Raw genomic sequence first — 19,848 nt, 5'->3', positions numbered from 1 at the left:
TGCCGCCTTAAACAGGCAGATACTCTGGCAATGGCCTTACAAGGCTTCACACATGTCCTCCAAACTGTCATCCAGCAGAGTGGTATGAGTGGTGTTGGCCTGGCCCAGGGGAGGGAAGATGGCGAAAGGGGACATGGAAATGGGGACGCCACTCAAAGTGTCCCCCACATCTCACCCGTTGCCCCCCTCTCAACCAGTACCCGCAATGCTGCCTCTTCTCCAGGTGGCAGAGTCTGCCCCTGCACAGGTGCAGGTGGAGCAGTCTTTGGAGGGGCCCTTATGGGCACCAAAATCCGGAGGGCGTAGGCCCAAAGCATCTAATCGGTCAGGGCATGAACAAGAGCAACCTGACACTACCTCTGCTGCAGTCACAGGGGATGCACCACGTAGGAGTAGTTGGAAGAGAAAGGTGAAGGTTTTGTAAACACGAAGGGGATGCACACGGGTGTTTGACAGTTGGTCATGTTTTTTATTTATATTTGCTTTTAGTTAATCGCACATTAAATATTATTATTCTCACCACTACTGTCACGTCTTGGCCATTCTTGACTGGCTTCTGTAATAAGTCCCTTTCAGGTTCACCATGAACGCCCACACTTGATGCCACCCATTGGGTCACTCTACAGTGGGTGTATGTGTAGTTACAGGACTGTTTTGTGCAGGGAGGGGCGGGTGTTGGGTGGGGGCTGGTGTGGCCGCTGCTCTATCCAGGTGGTGAAGACTGGACTCTTCACACTGTCTGATGTTAGGAGAACCGTTCACATATCAGTGACTCCCTGGCCTCACGAGCAGCCAGGTGAGCCGCTGCTCTGCCCATGGGTTGCACCTGCTCCTCCTCTGCCCCCTCATCCTCATCCTCCTCCTCCTCTTCCTCCTCTGCCTCTTCCTCCTCCTTCTCCCCATTGTGGGTGGCAGATGTGGATTAGGCCTCCTCCAGCGGCACACCTGTCTGTTGTGCCTTGTTTTGCGGGGCACAACACACGGCTATAATGTGTCCCACTGTCTGGTCTGTATTGAAACACTCCCCCAGAACGATCAAGGCACCTGAAGTGCCTCTTGAGCAGCCCTATAGCATGCTCAATTGTAGATCTGGTAGCGATGTGGCTGTCGTTATATCGACGCTGTTGCTCGGTGATGGGGTTTCTCAGAGGTTTCCTGAGCCACGTGTGCAGGGGGTATCGCTTGTCCCCGAGGAGCCAGTCCTTGCGAGTGTTCAGTGCGTGGAAGAGGGGCGGGATATTGGATTCCCGGAGGATGAAGGAATCGTGCCAGCTGCCAGGGTATCTGGCACACATGTGAAGGAATCTCTTGCGGTGGTCACAGATGAGCTGAGTGTTGATGGAGTGATAGCCCTTCCTGTTAATGAACAGTCCTGGCTCGTGTGGAGGTGCTCGTATTGCTATATGGGTGCAATCGATTACACCCTGCACCCATGGGAAGCCAGCCACAGTGTGGAATCCCACTGCCCTCTCCGTCTGGCTGAGGTCATCCATGGGGAAGTTGACGTAGTGCGAGGCCCTGCGAAACAAGCCATTGACGACTGAGAGACCCCGGCGATGTCCCCGGTGGCACCCTGGAATGATCCGGAGACGAAGAAGTTGAGGGCAGTGGTGACTTTGACAGCGACAGGTAAGGAGATGCTGCTCGGCCCAGCCGGGAACAGCTCGGCATGAAGGAGGCTGCAGATGTCTGCGACTACCTGGTGACTGACTCTGAGCCTCCGTATGCACTGCTCCTCAGAGAGGTCCAGGAAGCTGAGCCTCGGTCTGTAGACCCTGTGGCGAGGGTAGTGCCTCCTGTGACGCCGCTCTCTCTGTTGTTGCCCTCTGTGCTGTTGTGCAGGTGCCTGTGGTGCAGCACTGTGTTGTGGAGCTCCACGTGGCGGAGGTGGACACCGTGCCTGGCGAGGCTGGTGATGGTGCTCGTCCTCGGATGAAGTGATGAATGCAGCCATGGAGACCCCCAATCCTGACGGTGTGAGTTTGAGGGGGTCCACAAAGTAGTTAAATGTGTTTGAACAGCAGAGTTTTGGGTGGAAAATAAGAATTTTGAGCAGAAACACAAAGGTCTTGCAGCCAAATCTGTGTCTGAAGTGACAGAGTGCCCTGCTGCAATACATGGGGTTTTCCCCATCTGTCAAATAATCCTTTACATCTCCCACTGGCTGCTGGCTGAAACACGTCTGCTCCAACAAGGAGTGTTTCCCACAGCACGGGAAACACGCTGAGGATCCTTCAAAATCACACCCCTGCCAAAATATCGAGTCAATCAAGTATTTCAAGTACCTCAACTATCGGAGAAACTATGTAAATTATCATCCCGCCGGCTTTAATTGCCCGTGGGACTCCCGTATTCGGGAGCTGAGCGCGGACCCGAATGTGTTATTGGGGAACCCGGAAGTCAGCGGGTTGGAGCTGGGCTCCGAACCTGCTCCGGGATTCCGCCATTTTATGTCCCCCCCACTCCGCTATCCGAAAATCAGCCCCATGGAATCTGAGCTCATGTTTGGATTGATGTTGGCCAGTGGCAATGTAAGCCTCTTGTTCATACTTTCCTCCTACTCTCTGTCGCCTCTTGAGTTATTAATTAACACCACTATATCTGTTATAATCGATCCCACCCATTCTAACCTTTCTGTTCTTTTGTAAACTTCACGGTTGTTCATGTATCTTTATTTCTCTCTCCCCCTCTCCAATCAGGACGTGGGAGCAACTTTGGCGAAAATAATGGATACAAAACAGGTCCAGATGCCAAGACTGACGCGGCTCTGTTGACCTTTGACACAGGATGAGTTTAGTTAGTGTCGGGCAGCAGAAGAACAGCACACTTGGTCGAGCAGCCTCAGCCACAGCTCCCAGAGGCCATGTGTACATTGAAGTGGAACGCAGAGTCGAATTTTATAGAAACCAACAAGGAGTGAGTCTTGGCTCGGGTACCGTTCCTGCCTCTGACTCGGAAGGTTATGGGTTTGAGTCCCAATCCAGACAGTCCCAGTGAGTGGAGACAGGAGTTCCACACACTCAACACTGGGGGTACTTGATGGGAATGGAGTGATGGCCTCCCGCCACCCCCCGTCGCTCCTACTTGGTCCCCCCCCGAGTCAGGCTAATGGCTTGGCCACATAAAAAGGCTTAGTTCCAGTAAAAATCCAGAGCTGGGTGTAAGAGAGTGGAAGAGATGAGCTGATAGTCATCGAGCATGGAAGAGAGAGGAGACAAATGTGTTCGAGGCTGAAACCCAGCAGGGAGGGAATGGGGAGATATTTCAACCAGACATTATTTGCCCACAGCTGGAACACTGTGCAGGAAAACTGCAGCAATGTCTGAGAGAGTTGCACTGCTCGTCACTCTTAACTCTGGACTTGAATACTGACTTTGTCTGTTTTACGACAAGATTGAAATAAATACAATAATTAGGAGTCAATCAGGCTGAGGAGCGAGGCATGAAATGGCTGTCCGCGTGCTGAGAGGGCTGAAGGTTTGAAATACAGGCCTGTTTTCAGAAGCCCGATTATCACAGCCCACTCCAAAGCCGAGGTGAAAGGCTTTGACTTGACATTAAATCAATGTGACAGTCAACCCCTCAATGAAAGTAAAGGCAAGGAAAGAGCACAAGAGACTTTATTTGACCGATGGTCAGCTGATGTTGACTGGATGCCAGGCTGATTCGCAGTAAGAAGGTTTTGTGTGGGTCATGTGACGTGTCCCCTGAACATTTTGGCCCGGAAGATTCTTTTTATTTAATTCATTCTCAGGATGTGGGCGTCGTTGGCAAGGTGGATAAAGGGATATGGGAACAAGTCCTGAACCAAGGCTCAATCCTTGAAACATATTGGCTTCCGTCAATGTGATAGGGACTATTTGCTCGTGTGGAGGGTAAACACCAACACAGCCTGGATGGGCCGAATGGCCTGTTTCTGAGTTGTCATTCTATGCATTTCTAAGTAAATCCACTTCTCACCGTCCTCCCACACTCCAACCTGCATAAACTCCAATCGTTCCAGAACTCTAAAGTAGTGAGTGAAATTGGAAGGCAGAGGAAACAAAGACCAGCAGCAAATAAGGACAAAATAGGAAAAAATGATAAAAAGGCAAAATTAAAGGCACTTTATCTGAATGCTCGCAGCATTCGCAACAAGGTAGATGAATTGTCTGCACAAATAGAAGTAAGTGGCTATGATCTAATTTCCATTACGGAGACGTGGCTGCAGAGTGACCAAGGCTGGGAACTGTATATTCACGGATATTTGACATTTAGGAAGGACAGGCAAAAAGGAAAAGGTGGTGGGGTAGTGCTGTTAATAAAGGATGAGATCAGTACAATAGTGAGAGAGGATCTTGGCTCAGAAGATCAAGATGTAGAATCAGTTTGGGTGGAGCTAAGAAACAGCAAGGGGCAGAAAACATTGAGAGTTGTTTATAGACCACCAAACAGTAATGGTAATGTAGGGCACGGTATAAAGCAGGAAATTAGAAATGCATGTAACAAGGGTAATACAATAATCATGGAGGACTTTAATCTACATATAGATTGGGCAATCACGGAAGAAGTCACAAAAAACCTCCCAGAAATACTAGAGAACCAAGGGTCTGGGGAGAATGAGGAACTGAAGGAAATTAGTATTAGTAAAAAAATAGTACTAGAGAAATTAATGAGACTGAAAGTCGATAAATCCCAAGGACCTGATGATCTACATCCCAGGGTTTTGAAAGAGGTGACTATAGAGATAGTGGATGCATTGGTTGTCATCTTCCAAAATTCTATAGATTCTGGAACGGTTCCTGCAGATTGGAGGGTGGCAAATGTAACCCCACTATTTAAGAAAGGAGGGAGAGAGAAAACAGGGAACTACAGACCTGTTAGCCTGACATCAGTAGTAGGGAAAATGCTAGAATCTATTATAAAGGATGTGATAACACGACACTTAGAAAATAATAATAGGATTTGGCAGAGTCAACATGGATTTATGAAAGGGGAAATCATGTTTGACAAACCTATTGGAGTTCTCTGAGGATGTAACTAGTAGAATAGATAAGGGGGAACCAGTGGATGTGGTGTATTTGGATTTTCAGAAGGCTTTCGATAAGGTCCCACACAGGAGGTTAGTGGACAAAGTTAGAGCACATGGAATTGGGGGTAATATACTGGCATGGATTGAGAATTGGTTAATAGACAGAAAACAGAGAGTAGGAATAAACGGGTCTTTTCCAGGTTGGCAGACTGTGACTAGTGGGGTATCGCAGGGATCGGTGCTTGGGCCCCAGCTATTCACAATCTATATCAATGATTCGGATGAGGGGACCAAATGTAATATTTCCAAGTTTGCTGATGACACAAAAATAGGTGGGAATGTGAGTTATGAGGAGGATGCAAAGAGGCTTCAAGGGGATATAGACAGGCTAAGTGAGTGGGCAAGAACAAGGCAGATGGAATATAATGTGGAAAAATGTGAAGTTATCCACTTTGGTAGGAAAAACAGAAATGCAGAGTATTTTTTAAATGGTGAGAGATTGGGAAATGTTGATGTTCAAAGAGACCTGGGTGTCCTTGTACCTGAGTCACTGAAAGCTAACATGCAGGTGCAGCAAGTAATTAGGAAGGCAAATGGCCATTATTACAAGAGGATTTGAGTACAGATGTCTTACTGCAATATAGGGCCTTGGTGAGACCACACCTGGAGTATTGTGTACAATTTTGGTCTCCTTACCTAAGAAAGGATATACTTGCCATAGAGAGAGAGCAACGAAGGTTCACCAGACTGATTCCTGGGATGGCGGGATTGTCGTATGAGGAGAGATTGAGCAGACTCGGCCTGTATTCTCTAGAGTTTAGAAGAATGAGAGGGGATCCCATTGAAACATACAAAATTCTTACAGGGCTCGACAGGGTAGATGCAGGGAGGATGTTTCCCCTGACTGGGGAGTCTAGAACCAGGGGTCACAGTCTCAGAATAAGGGGTAGGCCATTTAGGACTGAGATGAGGAGAAATTTCTTCACTCGGAGTGTGGTGAATCTTTGGAATTCTCTACCCCAGAGGGCTGTGGAGGCTCAGTCATTGAGTACATTCAAAACAGAGATCGATAGATTTCTAGATATTAAAGGCATCAAGGGATATGGGGATAGTGCAGGAAAATGGCGTTGAGGTAGAAGATCAGCCATGGTCTTGTTGAATGGAGGAGCAGGCTCGAGGGGCCGGATGGCCCACTCCTGCTCCTATTTCTTATGTTCTTATGTTCCATCTCCTAGTTAGGCCCGTTTTCAGGTGTTCGATACACACGCCTGAGGCCTCCAGAGCCAGCTCACCGGTTTAGGTCAGGCCAATTTTATCCAGCAGTGTGCCCCCAGGTAGGTCCTGGCAGGGACGGAGGGGATCGGGGTGAGCTGGGGGCCAGCAGTGGGCCTCACAGGTAGGTCCTGGCAGGGACGGAGGGGATCGGGGTGAGCTGGGAGCCAGCAGTGGGCCCCCAGGTAGGTCCTGGCAGGGACGGAGGGGATCGGGGTGAGCTGGGAGCCAGCAGTGGGCCCCCAGGTAGGTCCTGGCAGGGACGGAGGGGATCGGGGTGAGCTGGGAGCCAGCAGTGGGCCTCACAGGTAGGTCCTGGCAGGGACGGAGGGGATCGGGGTGAGCTGGGGGCCAGCAGTGGGCCCCCAGGTAGGTCCTGGCAGGGACGGAGGGGATCGGGGTGAGCTGGGAGCCAGCAGTGGGCCCCCAGGTAGGTCCTGGCAGGGACGGAGGGGATCGGGGTGAGCTGGGGGCCAGCAGTGGGCCCCCAGGTAGGTCCTGGCAGGGTTGGAGGGGATCGGGGTGAGCTGGGGGCCAGCAGTGGGCCCCCAGGTAGGTCCTGGCAGGGACGGAGGGGATCGGGGTGAGCTGGGGGCCAGCAGTGGGCCCCCAGGTAGGTCCTGGCAGGGTTGGAGGGGATCGGGGTGAGCTGGGGGCCAGCAGTGGGCCTCACAGGTAGGTCCTGGCAGGGACGGAGGGGATCGGGGTGAGCTGGGAGCCAGCAGTGGGCCTCACAGGTAGGTCCTGGCAGGGACGGAGGGGATCGGGGTGAGCTGGGAGCCAGCAGTGGGCCCCCAGGTAGGTCCTGGCAGGGACGGAGGGGATCGGGGTGAGCTGGGGGCCAGCAGTGTGCCCCCAGGTAGGTCCTGGCAGGGACGGAGGGGATCGGGGTGAGCTGGGAGCCAGCAGTGGGCCCCCAGGTAGGTCCTGGCAGGGACGGAGGGGATCGGGGTGAGCTGGGGGCCAGCAGTGGGCCTCACAGGTAGGTCCTGGCAGGGACGGAGGGGATCGGGGTGAGCTGGGAGCCAGCAGTGGGCCCCCAGGTAGGTCCTGGCAGGGACGTAGGGGATCGGGGTGAGCTGGGAGCCAGCAGTGGGCCCCCAGGTAGGTCCTGGCAGGGACGGAGGGGATCGGGGTGAGCTGGGGGCCAGCAGTGGGCCTCACAGGTAGGTCCTGGCAGGGACGGAGGGGATCGGGGTGAGCTGGCGGCCAGCAGTGGGCCCCCAGGTAGGTCCTGGCAGGGACGGAGGGGATCGGGGTGAGCTGGGTGCCAGCAGTGGGCCCCCAGGTAGGTCCTGGCAGGGACGGAGGGGATCGGGGTTAATTGGGGGCCAGCAGTGGGCCCCCAGGTAGGTCCTGGCAGGGACGGAGGGGATCGAGGTGAGTTGGGGGCCAGCAGTGGGCCCCCAGGTAGGTCCTGGCAGGGACGGAGGGGATCGGGGTGAGTTGGGGGCCAGCAGTGGGCCCCCAGGTAGGTCCTGGCAGGGACGGAGGGGATCGGGGTGAGCTGGGAGCCAGCAGTGGGCCCCCAGGTCGGTCCTGGCAGGGACGGAGGGGATCGGGGTGAGCTGGGGGCCAGCAGTGGGCCCCCAGGTAGGTCCTGGCAGGGACGGAGGGGATCGGGGTGAGCTGGGGGCCAGCAGTGGGCCCCCAGGTAGGTCCTGGCAGGGACGGAGGGGATCGGGGTGAGCTGGGGGCCAGCAGTGGGCCCCCAGGTAGGTCCTGGCAGGGACGGAGGGGATCGGGGTGAGCTGGGGGCCAGCAGTGGGCCCCCAGGTAGGTCCTGGCAGGGACGGAGGGGATCGGGGTGAGCTGGGGGCCAGCAGTGGGCCTCACAGGTAGGTCCTGGCAGGGACGGAGGGGATCGGGGTGAGCTGGGGGCCAGCAGTGGGCCCCCAGGTAGGTCCTGGCAGGGACGGAGGGGATCGGGGTGAGCTGGGGGCCAGCAGTGGGCCCCCAGGTAGGTCCTGGCAGGGACGGAGGGGATCGGGGTGAGCTGGGAGCCAGCAGTGGGCCCCCAGGTAGGTCCTGGCAGGGACGGAGGGGATCGGGGTGAGTTGGGGGCCAGCAGTGGGCCCCCAGGTAGGTCCTGGCAGGGACGGAGGGGATCGGGGTGAGCTGGGAGCCAGCAGTGGGCCCCCAGGTCGGTCCTGGCAGGGACGGAGGGGATCGGGGTGAGCTGGGGGCCAGCAGTGGGCCCCCAGGTAGGTCCTGGCAGGGACGGAGGGGATCGGGGTGAGCTGGGGGCCAGCAGTGGGCCTCACAGGTAGGTCCTGGCAGGGACGGAGGGGATCGGGTTGAGCTGGGGGCCAGCAGTGGGCCCCCAGGTAGGTCCTGGCAGGGACGGAGGGGATCGGGGTGAGCTGGGAGCCAGCAGTGGGCCCCCAGGTAGGTCCTGGCAGGGACGGAGGGGATCGGGGTGAGTTGGGAGCCAGCAGTGGGCCCCCAGGTAGCTCCTGGCAGGGACGGAGGGGATCGGGGTGAGTTGGGGGCCAGCAGTGGGCCCCCAGGTAGGTCCTGGCAGGGACGGAGGGGATCGGGGTGAGTTGGGGGCCAGCAGTGGGCCCCCAGGTAGGTCCTGGCAGGGACGGAGGGGATCGGGGTGAGCTGGGGGCCAGCAGTGGGCCCCCAGGTAGGTCCTGGCAGGGACGGAGGGGATCGGGGTGAGCTGGGGGCCAGCAGTGGGCCTCACAGGTAGGTCCTGGCAGGGACGGAGGGGATCGGGGTGAGCTGGGAGCCAGCAGTGGGCCCCCAGGTAGGTCCTGGCAGGGACGGAGGGGATCGGGGTGAGCTGGGAGCCAGCAGTGGGCCCCCAGGTAGGTCCTGGCAGGGTTGGAGGGGATCGGGGTGAGCTGGGAGCCAGCAGTGGGCCCCCAGGTAGGTCCTGGCAGGGTTGGAGGGGATCGGGGTGAGCTGGGAGCCAGCAGTGGGCCCCCAGGTAGGTCCTGGCAGGGACGGAGGGGATCGGGGTGAGCTGGGAGCCAGCAGTGGGCCCCCAGGTAGGTCCTGGCAGGGTTGGAGGGGATCGGGGTGAGCTGGGAGCCAGCAGTGGGCCCCCAGGTAGGTCCTGGCAGGGATGGAGGGGATCGGGGTGAGCTGGGAGCCAGCAGTGTGCCTCACAGGTAGGTCCTGGCAGGGACGGAGGGGATCGGGGTGAGTTGGGGGCCAGCAGTGGGCCCCCAGGTAGGTCCTGGCAGGGTTGGAGGGGATCGGGGTGAGCTGGGAGCCAGCAGTGGGCCCCCAGGTAGGTCCTGGCAGGGACGGAGGGGATCGGGGTGAGCTGGGGGCCAGCAGTGGGCCCCCAGGTAGGTCCTGGCAGGGACGGAGGGGATCGGGGTGAGCTGGGGGCCAGCAGTGGGCCCCCAGGTAGGTCCTGGCAGGGACGGAGGGGATCGGGGTGAGCTGGGGGCCAGCAGTGGGCCCCCAGGTAGGTCCTGGCAGGGACGGAGGGGATCGGGGTGAGCTGGGGGCCAGCAGTGGGCCCCCAGGTAGGTCCTGGCAGGGACGGAGGGGATCGCGGTGAGCTGGGAGCCAGCAGTGGGGCCCCAGGTAGGTCCTGGCAGGGACGGAGGGGATCGGGGTGAGCTGGGAGCCAGCAGTGGGCCCCCAGGTAGGTCCTGGCAGGGACGGAGGGGATCGGGGTGAGCTGGGAGCCAGCAGTGGGCCTCACAGGTAGGTCCTGGCAGGGTTGGAGGGGATCGGGGTGAGCTGGGGGCCAGCAGTGGGCCTCACAGGTAGGTCCTGGCAGGGACGGAGGGGATCGGGGTGAGCTGGGGGCCAGCAGTGGGCCTCACAGGTAGGTCCTGGCAGGGACGGAGGGGATCGGGGTGAGCTGGGAGCCAGCAGTGGGCCCCCAGGTAGGTCCTGGCAGGGACGGAGTGGATCGGGGTGAGCTGGGGGCCAGCAGTGGGCCCCCAGGTAGGTCCTGGCAGGGACGGAGGGGATCGGGGTGAGCTGGGGGCCAGCAGTGGGCCTCACAGGTAGGTCCTGGCAGGGACGGAGGGGATCGGGGTGAGCTGGGAGCCAGCAGTGGGCCCCCAGGTAGGTCCTGGCAGGGACGGAGGGGATCGGGGTGACCTGGGGGCCAGCAGTGGGCCCCCAGGTAGGTCCTGGCAGGGACGGAGGGGATCGGGGTGAGCTGGGGGCCAGCAGTGGGCCCCCAGGTAGGTCCTGGCAGGGACGGAGGGGATCGGGGTGAGCTGGGGGCCAGCAGTGGGCCCCCAGGTAGGTCCTGGCAGGGACGGAGGGGATCGGGGTGAGCTGGGGGCCAGCAGTGGGCCCCCAGGTAGGTCCTGGCAGGGACGTAGGGGATCGGGGTGAGCTGTGAGCCAGCAGTGGGCCCCCAGGTAGGTCCTGGCAGGGACGGAGGGGATCGGGGTGAGCTGGGGGCCAGCAGTGGGCCTCACAGGTAGGTCCTGGCAGGGACGGAGGGGATCGGGGTGAGCTGGCGGCCAGCAGTGGGCCCCCAGGTAGGTCCTGGCAGGGACGGAGGGGATCGGGGTGAGCTGGGGGCCAGCAGTGGGCCCCCAGGTAGGTCCTGGCAGGGACGGAGGGGATCGGGGTGAGTTGGGGGCCAGCAGTGTGCCCCCAGGTTGTTCCTGGCAGGGACGGAGGGGATCGGGGTGAGCTGGGGGCCAGCAGTGGGCCCCCAGGTAGGTCCTGGCAGGGACGGAGGGGATCGGGGTGAGCTGGGGGCCAGCAATGACCTGCTGTGTTGCTGGAGAAACAGTCCTCCTCCCCAGGCTCCACATTGAGGTAAATTAGCAACAAACAAACTCACTGTTTTGTTGGAGGCCTCGAGCAGTCTCTCTAAAGAAGCTGTGAACCTAAGTGACGCGGCCTGGCACAGACTCCACTCAGTGCTGTCCTGTCACAGAGCGGGGTCACGAAACGGGCCTTGGACCCCTCATTAGCATATTCAAGGGGACCAATGCCTGTTTGGGGCGATGACGTGGGATGGCTGAATTCAGATCAGCCATGATCTTATTGAATGGCGGAGCAGGCTCGAGGGGCCGATTGGCCTACTCCTGCTCCTATTTCTTATGTTCTTATGTTCTTATTGTCTGACCCAACATGTTGTCAGATGTACCTCTGGCGCAATCCGGGTGTGGGACATAGTCCCTGCGAAATTGGTGCTTTTTGTCCTCGTTTTGTGGCCACAAAACAAGTGCAAAGGGCTCCAGTTTCTCCCCTATGTATCAGCACCCCTCAATCTCTCTTCGTCCGCTCTGTTTAGGGCACACTTGCTTTCAACATTCTTTTCCCAAAACGTGTTGCTCACTTCTCTACACTGGACAGTAGCTGTCACTTAACTTCCCACATTGCTGACCTGTCCAAGGTTCTGGAATCTTCCCCACAGCCTTTCATTTCCTGATTCAGGCTGAAGTTCTTTGGAGGAAGGTGTTTCTGCAGTTTTAGGACACTCCGGTTGTGATGGTTGAGATTGTCTGAAGTCACATTTAAATCTGGAAACTCTCAAAGGGGAGGATCCAAGATCCCAACTGAGCATCAACATCAAAACCCCAGAAACAAACTGAGATCCCACTCCACTATTTGTAGATAAGAAGTTCCTGGGGAACCAGGCCTGGGTCACGGTCTGAACCCCTCCCGAGCATATTACAAGTGTTATCTTCAGCGGCCCCATGTAAAGGGGGCTGGTGGGCACAATGCAGGAGTGGGACCCAGCACATCACCTCCCCAACCTGGACCCAACACCTGAACTTCTGGCCTCCTCGGACAGGCGAGAGCTAAACCTTGTGGTGGAGGAACCCAACGGCGTTATATAAATTCGGTGACCTACCCCTGACCCTGCATACTTTGGTGGTGTTCAGTGCTGGAGGTCATCAGTGGGCAGATACCAGGACCTAACCTCGAAACGACGGGCCCACAGTATCAACTCACTTTCTGCATGTTTTATAGCATTGTAAAGGGAGCTGCTCCAATCGTACAATACGCATCGCAATAATACGAGTACAAGTCCCTTATAGAAAGTGTTAATGTTCTTCCTCCATTGTCACCGAGATTAGATCAAGATCTTCTAAACCTGTCTGGATATGTTAAGCCTCCCCATGGGATTACCCCCTAACCTGGTGCGAGCTCCTATAAACCTGAGAGCTATATTGCGGGCAGTATAACTCCTGGTGGGGCCAGTCAAGCCAGACAGGTCGAAAGGTAGGAGTCAGACTAAAGGCCGTGCACCGCCCTCCTGGTAGGGGCTGTGAGTCAGGATAATGACCTGTCCAGGTAAATATGACTTTTGTTACAGAAACAGCCCAGGGGCAAGACGAGTCTGTTACAGACTGGCCAATATAAACCTGGACTGTGGAGAAATGCGATCTGCTGGATGTGAGAGAGGAGATGATATTCACTCTGGACGGACAGCGGTGGGAGAAATGTGTTGCCTCATGTCACTGGGATAGGAGACTCAATAGGTTAAGGGTGACTGACAGGGAAGGTCTGAATAATTGCTGCAAGATTTGAGTTCCATGCATGATCATGTGTTTGATGTAAGTCAGACTGACTGTACGCTACAGGCAGTTCATTAACTTGCCCGTAATAGCTTCCCAGGGCTTGAACGCAAACAGCCATCTTACTGTCAAGCACTGACACATCAGAGCAGCCCAAATGCTGCACTGTAATAACCAGCAGCACAGCTGAACTGTATAATGAATGAGAACTGTTCTGCAAACTCCAATGCAAGACTCGCTGGATTTATGCACCAATTCAGTTGGAGCCAAACCATACACAGCGTCACAAAAATGAAGCTGGCTTATTTATTGGGTTCTTCCTTGTTGGTCATGGTTCACACATGGTTAACATTAGGCACTGTGACCAGGGTTGCAGAGAATATCCAGTCTGGCAAATATTCACACCTCAAGACAAGGCAGGGGTCCATTCTTCAGGAAGGACTTGGACCTGCGTGGTTTGAGTGCTGCGGTTGTCCTTGGACCTGGGTAACAGGTCACTCAAACTATTTGGTACAGACAAGGAAGTCAAGCCATCCCACTCAATTCAAATACAGACATCCTGCCACCTTTTTAAAGCAATAGGTTTGATTGACAGGTGATCTTACTAACATTGAGCAGCTCACGTGGCAGCGTGTGATACTCCAGGAAGCAGGGGACAATGGTTCGTTGTTTGATCCCTGGTTTCTCTAAATAAATTGGGCAGCAAGAGGTCTACTCCAGTTTGTAGGGGACATGCAGTCCACTCATGGGAATGGCCGATTAAGCTGGACCCGAGCAAAATATCTTGGTTAAAAGCCCAAAAAAGTAACAGCCATCATAAAGATCTCGGGTTCAATCTTAGTGGGGTGAAATTGCATTGTGCGATATTACTGATAGTTATAATAAATTATTTTGCTCGATTATTTAAAAAGCAGACACACACATTTCAAGTGGACATGTGAACAGACTAGTTGCAACTGCCCCACTTGATACAATTTCAACCCAGTGGAGGCCATGAGCCTGAGATGCAATGGGAATGGGATGTTTCGACTGTCTGCTGCACAGCGGATAAAACATTGGGCAGGGTTTGTGTACTCAACTGCAGTCTAGACCTTACTCTAGAAAGTGTGCGTGTGGAGGTAGGTTAACAGTAGATCCCACTGACACTCGGGGGTCATTTTCACCTCCGCCGTTTGGCCAGGAAGTGGACGGAGCTGATTGCCCGCCCACTCGCTGTAGGACCTGCCCCATTCCCCCATTCCCATTCCCATCGGTTTCAAAACAAAGGTAAAAATGACCCACTCGCTGAGTGGATTCAGACCTGAGGATATTGAGTTGGCTGAAGTACCGCAGGACAATTAGGACCCAGCACAAGCCAGTACCATCGGGAAAGGATGGGGGGGCAATGAAAAAAAGACCCCGAAAAATTGTTCCCTAATGGGTCATAAAATTTAGAAACACAAATTGAATTTGAGTGTCAGAAGCCTGTGGGCCTCCAGGTGAGGTCTGACCAGAGCTCTGTACAACTCAAGCATCACTTCCTCCCCTTTGTATTCCAACTCTCTCGAGATAAAGGCCAACATTCCATTAGTCTTTTAAATTATTTTTTGTACCTGTCCACTAGCTTTCAATGATTTCTGTACTTGGGCCCCTGAATCTCTCGGCTCCTCCACAGTTCCGAGCTTCTCACCATTTAGAAAATGCTCTGATCTATCTTTCTTAGGCCCAAAGTGGATGACCTCACATTTTCCTACGTTAAACTCCATCTTCCACAGTTTTGCCCACTCACTGAATCTATCAATATCCCTTTGCAACTTTCTGCTCCCATCTACACTATTTACCGTGCCACCTAACAGTGTCATCAGCAAACTTAGATATACAGCTCTCTATTCCTTCATCCAAGTCATTGATAAATGTAGTGAAAAGCTGAGGCTCCGTATAGATCCCTGGGGGGCACCACTAGTCACATCCTGACAATTTGAGAACATATCTATTGTTCCTACTCTCTGTCCCCTACCAATTCCCTACTCGTGTCAATAGATTGTCTCCAATTCCATGCGTTCTCATTTTTGTTAACAGTCTCTTGTGTGGAACCTTATTGAATACCTTCTGGAAGATCCATCGACACTCCCTTATCTACCTTGTTCGTGACCACCTCAAAAAATTCAACTAATTAGACATGACTTACCCTTTACAAATCCACACTGGCTCTCTCTGATCAGTTCATGTTTGTCCAAGTGCTCAGTCACTCACTCTAATAATAGATTCTAGTAACGTCCCCACAACTGACATTAGACTAATAGACCAATAATTTCCTGTTTTCGCTCTCCCACCCTGCTTAAATAATGGAGTGACATTTGCAATTTTCCAATCCAAAAGGACAATTCCTGAATCAAGAGAGTTTTGGAAAATCATGATACGCAACCTTTTACATCCACCTTAGAGGGCAGATGGGGCCTCGGTTTAACGTTTCATCCAAAAGACGGCACCTCCAACAGTGCAGCACTCCCTCAGTACTGCACTGGGAGTGTCGGCCTAGATTATGGGCTCAAGTCTTTGGAGTGGGACTTGAACCCACAATCTTCTGACTGTGAGGTGAGATTGCTGTGTCTGTGTTGTATATATAAATATATGTATATCCACACTCTCAACACTGCCCTAAATCCCACCTATCCTGCCGTGATCTTCAACCCCACCTGTTCACAATATCCCTCAGCCCCACCTGATCACAATATCCATCAACCCCACCTGTTCACAATATCCATCAACCCCACCTGTTCACAATATCCCTCAACCCCACCTGTTCACAATATCCATCAACCCCACCTGATCACAATATCCCTCAACCCCACCTGTTCACAATATCCATCAACCCCACCTGATCACAATATCCCTCAACCCCACCTGATCACAATATCCATCAACCCCACCTGTTCACAATATCCCTCAACCCCACCTGATCACAATATCCATCAACCCCACCTGTTCACAATATCCATCAACCCCACCTGTTCACAATATCCCTCAACCCCACCTGTTCACAATATCCATCAACCCCACCTGTTCACAATATCCATCAACCCCACCTGTTCACAATATCCCTCAGCCCCACCTGATCACAATATCCATCAACCCCACCTGTTCACAATATCCATCAACCCCACCTGTTCACAATATCCCTCAACCCCACCTGTTCACAATATCCATCAACCCCACCTGATCACAATATCCCTCAACCCCACCTGTTCACAATATCCATCAACCCCACCTGATCACAATATCCATCAACCCCACCTGTTCACAATATCCATCAACCCCACCTGATCACAATATCCATCAACCCCACCTGTTCACAATATCCATCAACCCCACCTGTTCACAATATCCCTCAACCCCACCTGTTCACAATATCCATCAACCCCACCTGTTCACAATATCCATCAACCCCACCTGTTCACAATATCCCTCAACCCCACCTGTTCACAATATCCATCAACCCCACCTGATCACAATATCCATCAACCCCACCTGTTCACAATATCCATCAACCCCACCTGATCACAATATCCATCAACCCCACCTGTTCACAATATCCATCAACCCCACCTGTTCACAATATCCATCAATCCCACCTGTTCACAATATCCCTCAACCCCACCTGTTCACAATATCCCTCAACCCCACCTGTTCACAATATCCCTCAACCCCACCTGTTCACAATATCCATCAATCCCACCTGTTCACAATATCCATCAACCCCACCTGTTCACAATATCCCTCAACCCCACCTGTTCACAATATCCCTCAACCCCACCTGTTCACAATATCCCTCAACCCCACCTGTTCACAATATCCATCAACCCCACCTGATCACAATATCCCTCAACTCCATGTTCACTATATCCCTCAACTCCATGTTCACTATATCCCTCAACCCCACCTGCACACAATAGCCCTTAACCCCATCTACCCACCTTCTCCCCATATCTTTCAGAAACACAGCTAATTACTTCCGAGTCCATGATTACTCTCCGTTTCAATGGACTTCCTGGAAATTCGACTCCCTACTGGGTGAAAACATTCTGCCTGACTTCTGATTCTTGACTTTATTTTTTTAACTTGCATCCTCTGGATTTTAAAAATTTCAGCGCACTGAACAATCTGTCCAGTTGCATGTCTCGTATCACAGAGAGTGAGAGAGTGCTTCAGATTTTGAATGTTGATTGAAATATATTTTGATTGGCTCCTTAGATAAGGGGAGTGATGGTGACACTCACCTCCAAGCCCAGGCCGAAGCCTGTTGTCGTACCCATCCAACAGGCGGTCCAGGATCCTGGTGAAGATAGTGATGTTGTCCTTCCCATCCGATGGTGCTGGTCGAGCATGCTTCTTTGAAAATCTACAATCAAAAAGAAGTCAATCGTTTTTTTCTCTATTTTTTGAGTTATTTTACACAGAGAGTGGTGACGTAGGAACGGGGCAGGCCATTCAGCCCCTTCAGCCTGTTCCGCCATTCAATTAGATCCTGGCCGATCTGTATCTCAAATCCCATTTACCCACTTTTGCTCCCTATCCCTTAATACTCTTATCCAACAAAAATCTATTGATCTCAGTACTGAAAGCTCCAATTGTCCCCCAGCATCCACAGACTTTTTGGGGAGAGAGTTCCAGATTTCCACTGCCCTTTGTGTGAAAAAGTCCTTCCTGATTTCACCCCTGAACGGCCGAGCTCTAATTTTAAGATTGTGTCCCCTTGTTCTTGATTCTTCCACCAGAGGAAATAGTTTCTCTCCATCAACCCTATCGAATCCTTTTAATATTTTAAACACCTCGATTAGCTCAGCCCTCAATCTCCGACACTCGGGGGAATACGGGCCTTGTCTGTGCAACCTGTCCTCATAATCTAACCCTTTTAGACCCGGTATCATTCTGGTGAATCTGCGCTGCACCCCCTCTAAGGCCAATATCTCCTTCCTGAGGTGCGGTGCCCAGAACTGAACGCAGTCTCCAGATGGGGTCTGACCAGAGCTTTATATAAATATAACATAATCTCCACCCCTTTGTAGTCCAGCCCACTTGAGATAAAGGCCAACATTCCATCAGATTGCTGTTTGTACCTGTCCACTTGTTTTTAATGATTTGTGTACTTGGATTCCCAAATCTCTTTCCTCCTCTACAGTTCTTAGTTTCTCACCATTTAGAAAATAATCAGATCGATCTCTCTCAGCTCCAAAATGGATGACCTCACACTTGTCCATATGAAACTCCATGGGCCCTAGTTTTGCCCACTCGATTGTCCAGCTGTTCTACTGTCTGCTCAGGATGCTGCCGCCCAAATGCTCTGCTTTACATATTTTTTTAAAGTATGAACACGAGGGGTGAAGTGGGTGCTCGATAATTTATAAAGTAGTTGGAAAGAGTGCTGATTTTATTTATATAATATTTATTATCATCCCTTTTAATGAACTCATTTTGTAAAGTTTGAATTGCTAGGTCCCTGTTTCCAGAGATTAACCCTTTTAGGACTGCGGAGAAGTTTACACGTGGTGTCAGTCAATCGTAGCTCAGTGGGGAGCAGTCTCTCTCGCCTGGTTAAAATCATAGAATCATAGAAAGATTACAGCACGGAACGAGGCCTTTTGGCCCATTGAGTCCGTGCCAGCTCTGTGCAAGAGCAATCCAGTGAGCCCCACTCCCCCGCCCTATCCCCGTAGCCCTGCAAATTTTTTCCTTTCAAGTATTTATCCAGTTCCCTTTTGAAGGCCATGATTGAATCTGCCTCCACCACCCCCTCGGGCAGTGCATTCCACTCGCTGTGTAAAAAGAGTTTTTTCTCATGTCACCTTTGGTTCTTTTGCCAATCACCTTAAATCTATGTCCTCTGGTTCTTGACCCTTCTGCCAATGAGAACAGTTTCTCTCTATCTACTCTGTCTAGACCCTTCATGATTTTGAATATCTCTATCAAATCTCCTCACAACCGTCTCTGTTCCAAGGAGAACAACCCCAGCTTCTCCAGTCTATCCACGTAACTAAAGTCCCTCATCCCGGGAATCATTCTAGTAAATCTCTTTTGAACCCTCTCTAAGGCCTTCACATCCTTACTAAAGTGCGGTGCCCAGAACTGGACACAATATTCCAGTTGTGGTTGAACCAGTGTTTTACAAAGGTTCATCACGACTTCCTTGCTTTTGTACTCTATGGCTCTATTTATAAAGCTCAGTGGCAGGAAGAATAGGGTTGATGGGTGTTTTTGCATCTGGAAGGCTGTTTCCAGTGGGGTTCCGCAAGGCTCAGTGCTCGGTCCCTCACTTTTTGTGGTATATATTAATGATTTGGACTTGAATGTGGGGGGCTTGATCAAGAAGTTTGCAGCTGTTACAAAAATTGGCCATGTGGTTGATAGTGAGGAGGAAAGGTGTAGACTGCAGGAAGATATCAATGGACTGGTCAGGTGGGCAGAAAAGTGGCAAATGAATTCAATCCAGAGAAGTGTGAGGAAATTCATTTGGGGAGGGCAAACAAGGCAAGGGAATACACAATAAATGGGAGGATACTGAGAGGTGTAGAGGAACAGAGGGACCTTGGAGTGCATGTCCACAACACAGGTTCATGGGTTCCCAAGTGCTCAGGAAGTCAGCACTGCAAGGCTGTTTCCTGGAAGGCACAGTGATATACAGTCAGGAGGGAGTGGCCCTGGGAGTCCTCAACATTGACTCCGGACCCCATGAAATCTCATGGTATCAGGTCAAAAATGGGCAAGGAAATCTTCTGCTGATTACCACCTACCGCCCTCCATCAGCTGATGAATCAGTCCTCCTCCATGTTGAGCATTACCAAGAGTGGCTCGGTAGCACCACTACTGACCGAGCTGGCAGAGTTCTGAAGGACATAACTGCCAGACCGGGCCTGCGGCAGATGGTGAGAGAACCAACAAGAGGGAAAAACCTACTTGACCTCGTCCTCACCAATCTATGTGTAGCAGATGCATCTGTCCATGACCGTATTGGTCGGAGTCACCACTGCACAGTCCTTGTGGAGATGAAGTCCCATCTTCACACTGACGGCACCATCCAACGTGTTGTGTGGCACTACCACCGTGCTAAATGGGATAGATTCG

At 53.1% G+C, this 19,848-nt stretch overlaps 1 protein-coding gene across 1 annotated transcript in view; it reads right to left on the bottom strand.

Moving 5' to 3' along the window:
* Positions 1 to 19,848, bottom strand: part of LOC137332829 (gamma-aminobutyric acid receptor subunit alpha-3-like) — a 581,305-nt gene that overhangs the window by 224,214 nt on the left and 337,243 nt on the right. Inside the window, exon 3 of the mRNA XM_067996761.1 lies at positions 17,007 to 17,128. Within this exon, the coding sequence (XP_067852862.1) occupies positions 17,007 to 17,128 (122 nt within the window). The remainder of the gene's footprint in view (positions 1 to 17,006; positions 17,129 to 19,848) is intronic.

The sequence above is a fragment of the Heptranchias perlo genome, chromosome 15 (assembly GCF_035084215.1).
Source record: "Heptranchias perlo isolate sHepPer1 chromosome 15, sHepPer1.hap1, whole genome shotgun sequence".
Lineage (NCBI taxonomy): Eukaryota > Metazoa > Chordata > Chondrichthyes > Hexanchiformes > Hexanchidae > Heptranchias > Heptranchias perlo.
The sequence above is the reverse complement of the archived record's forward strand: the minus strand, read 5'-3'. Positions and strand labels throughout refer to the sequence as shown.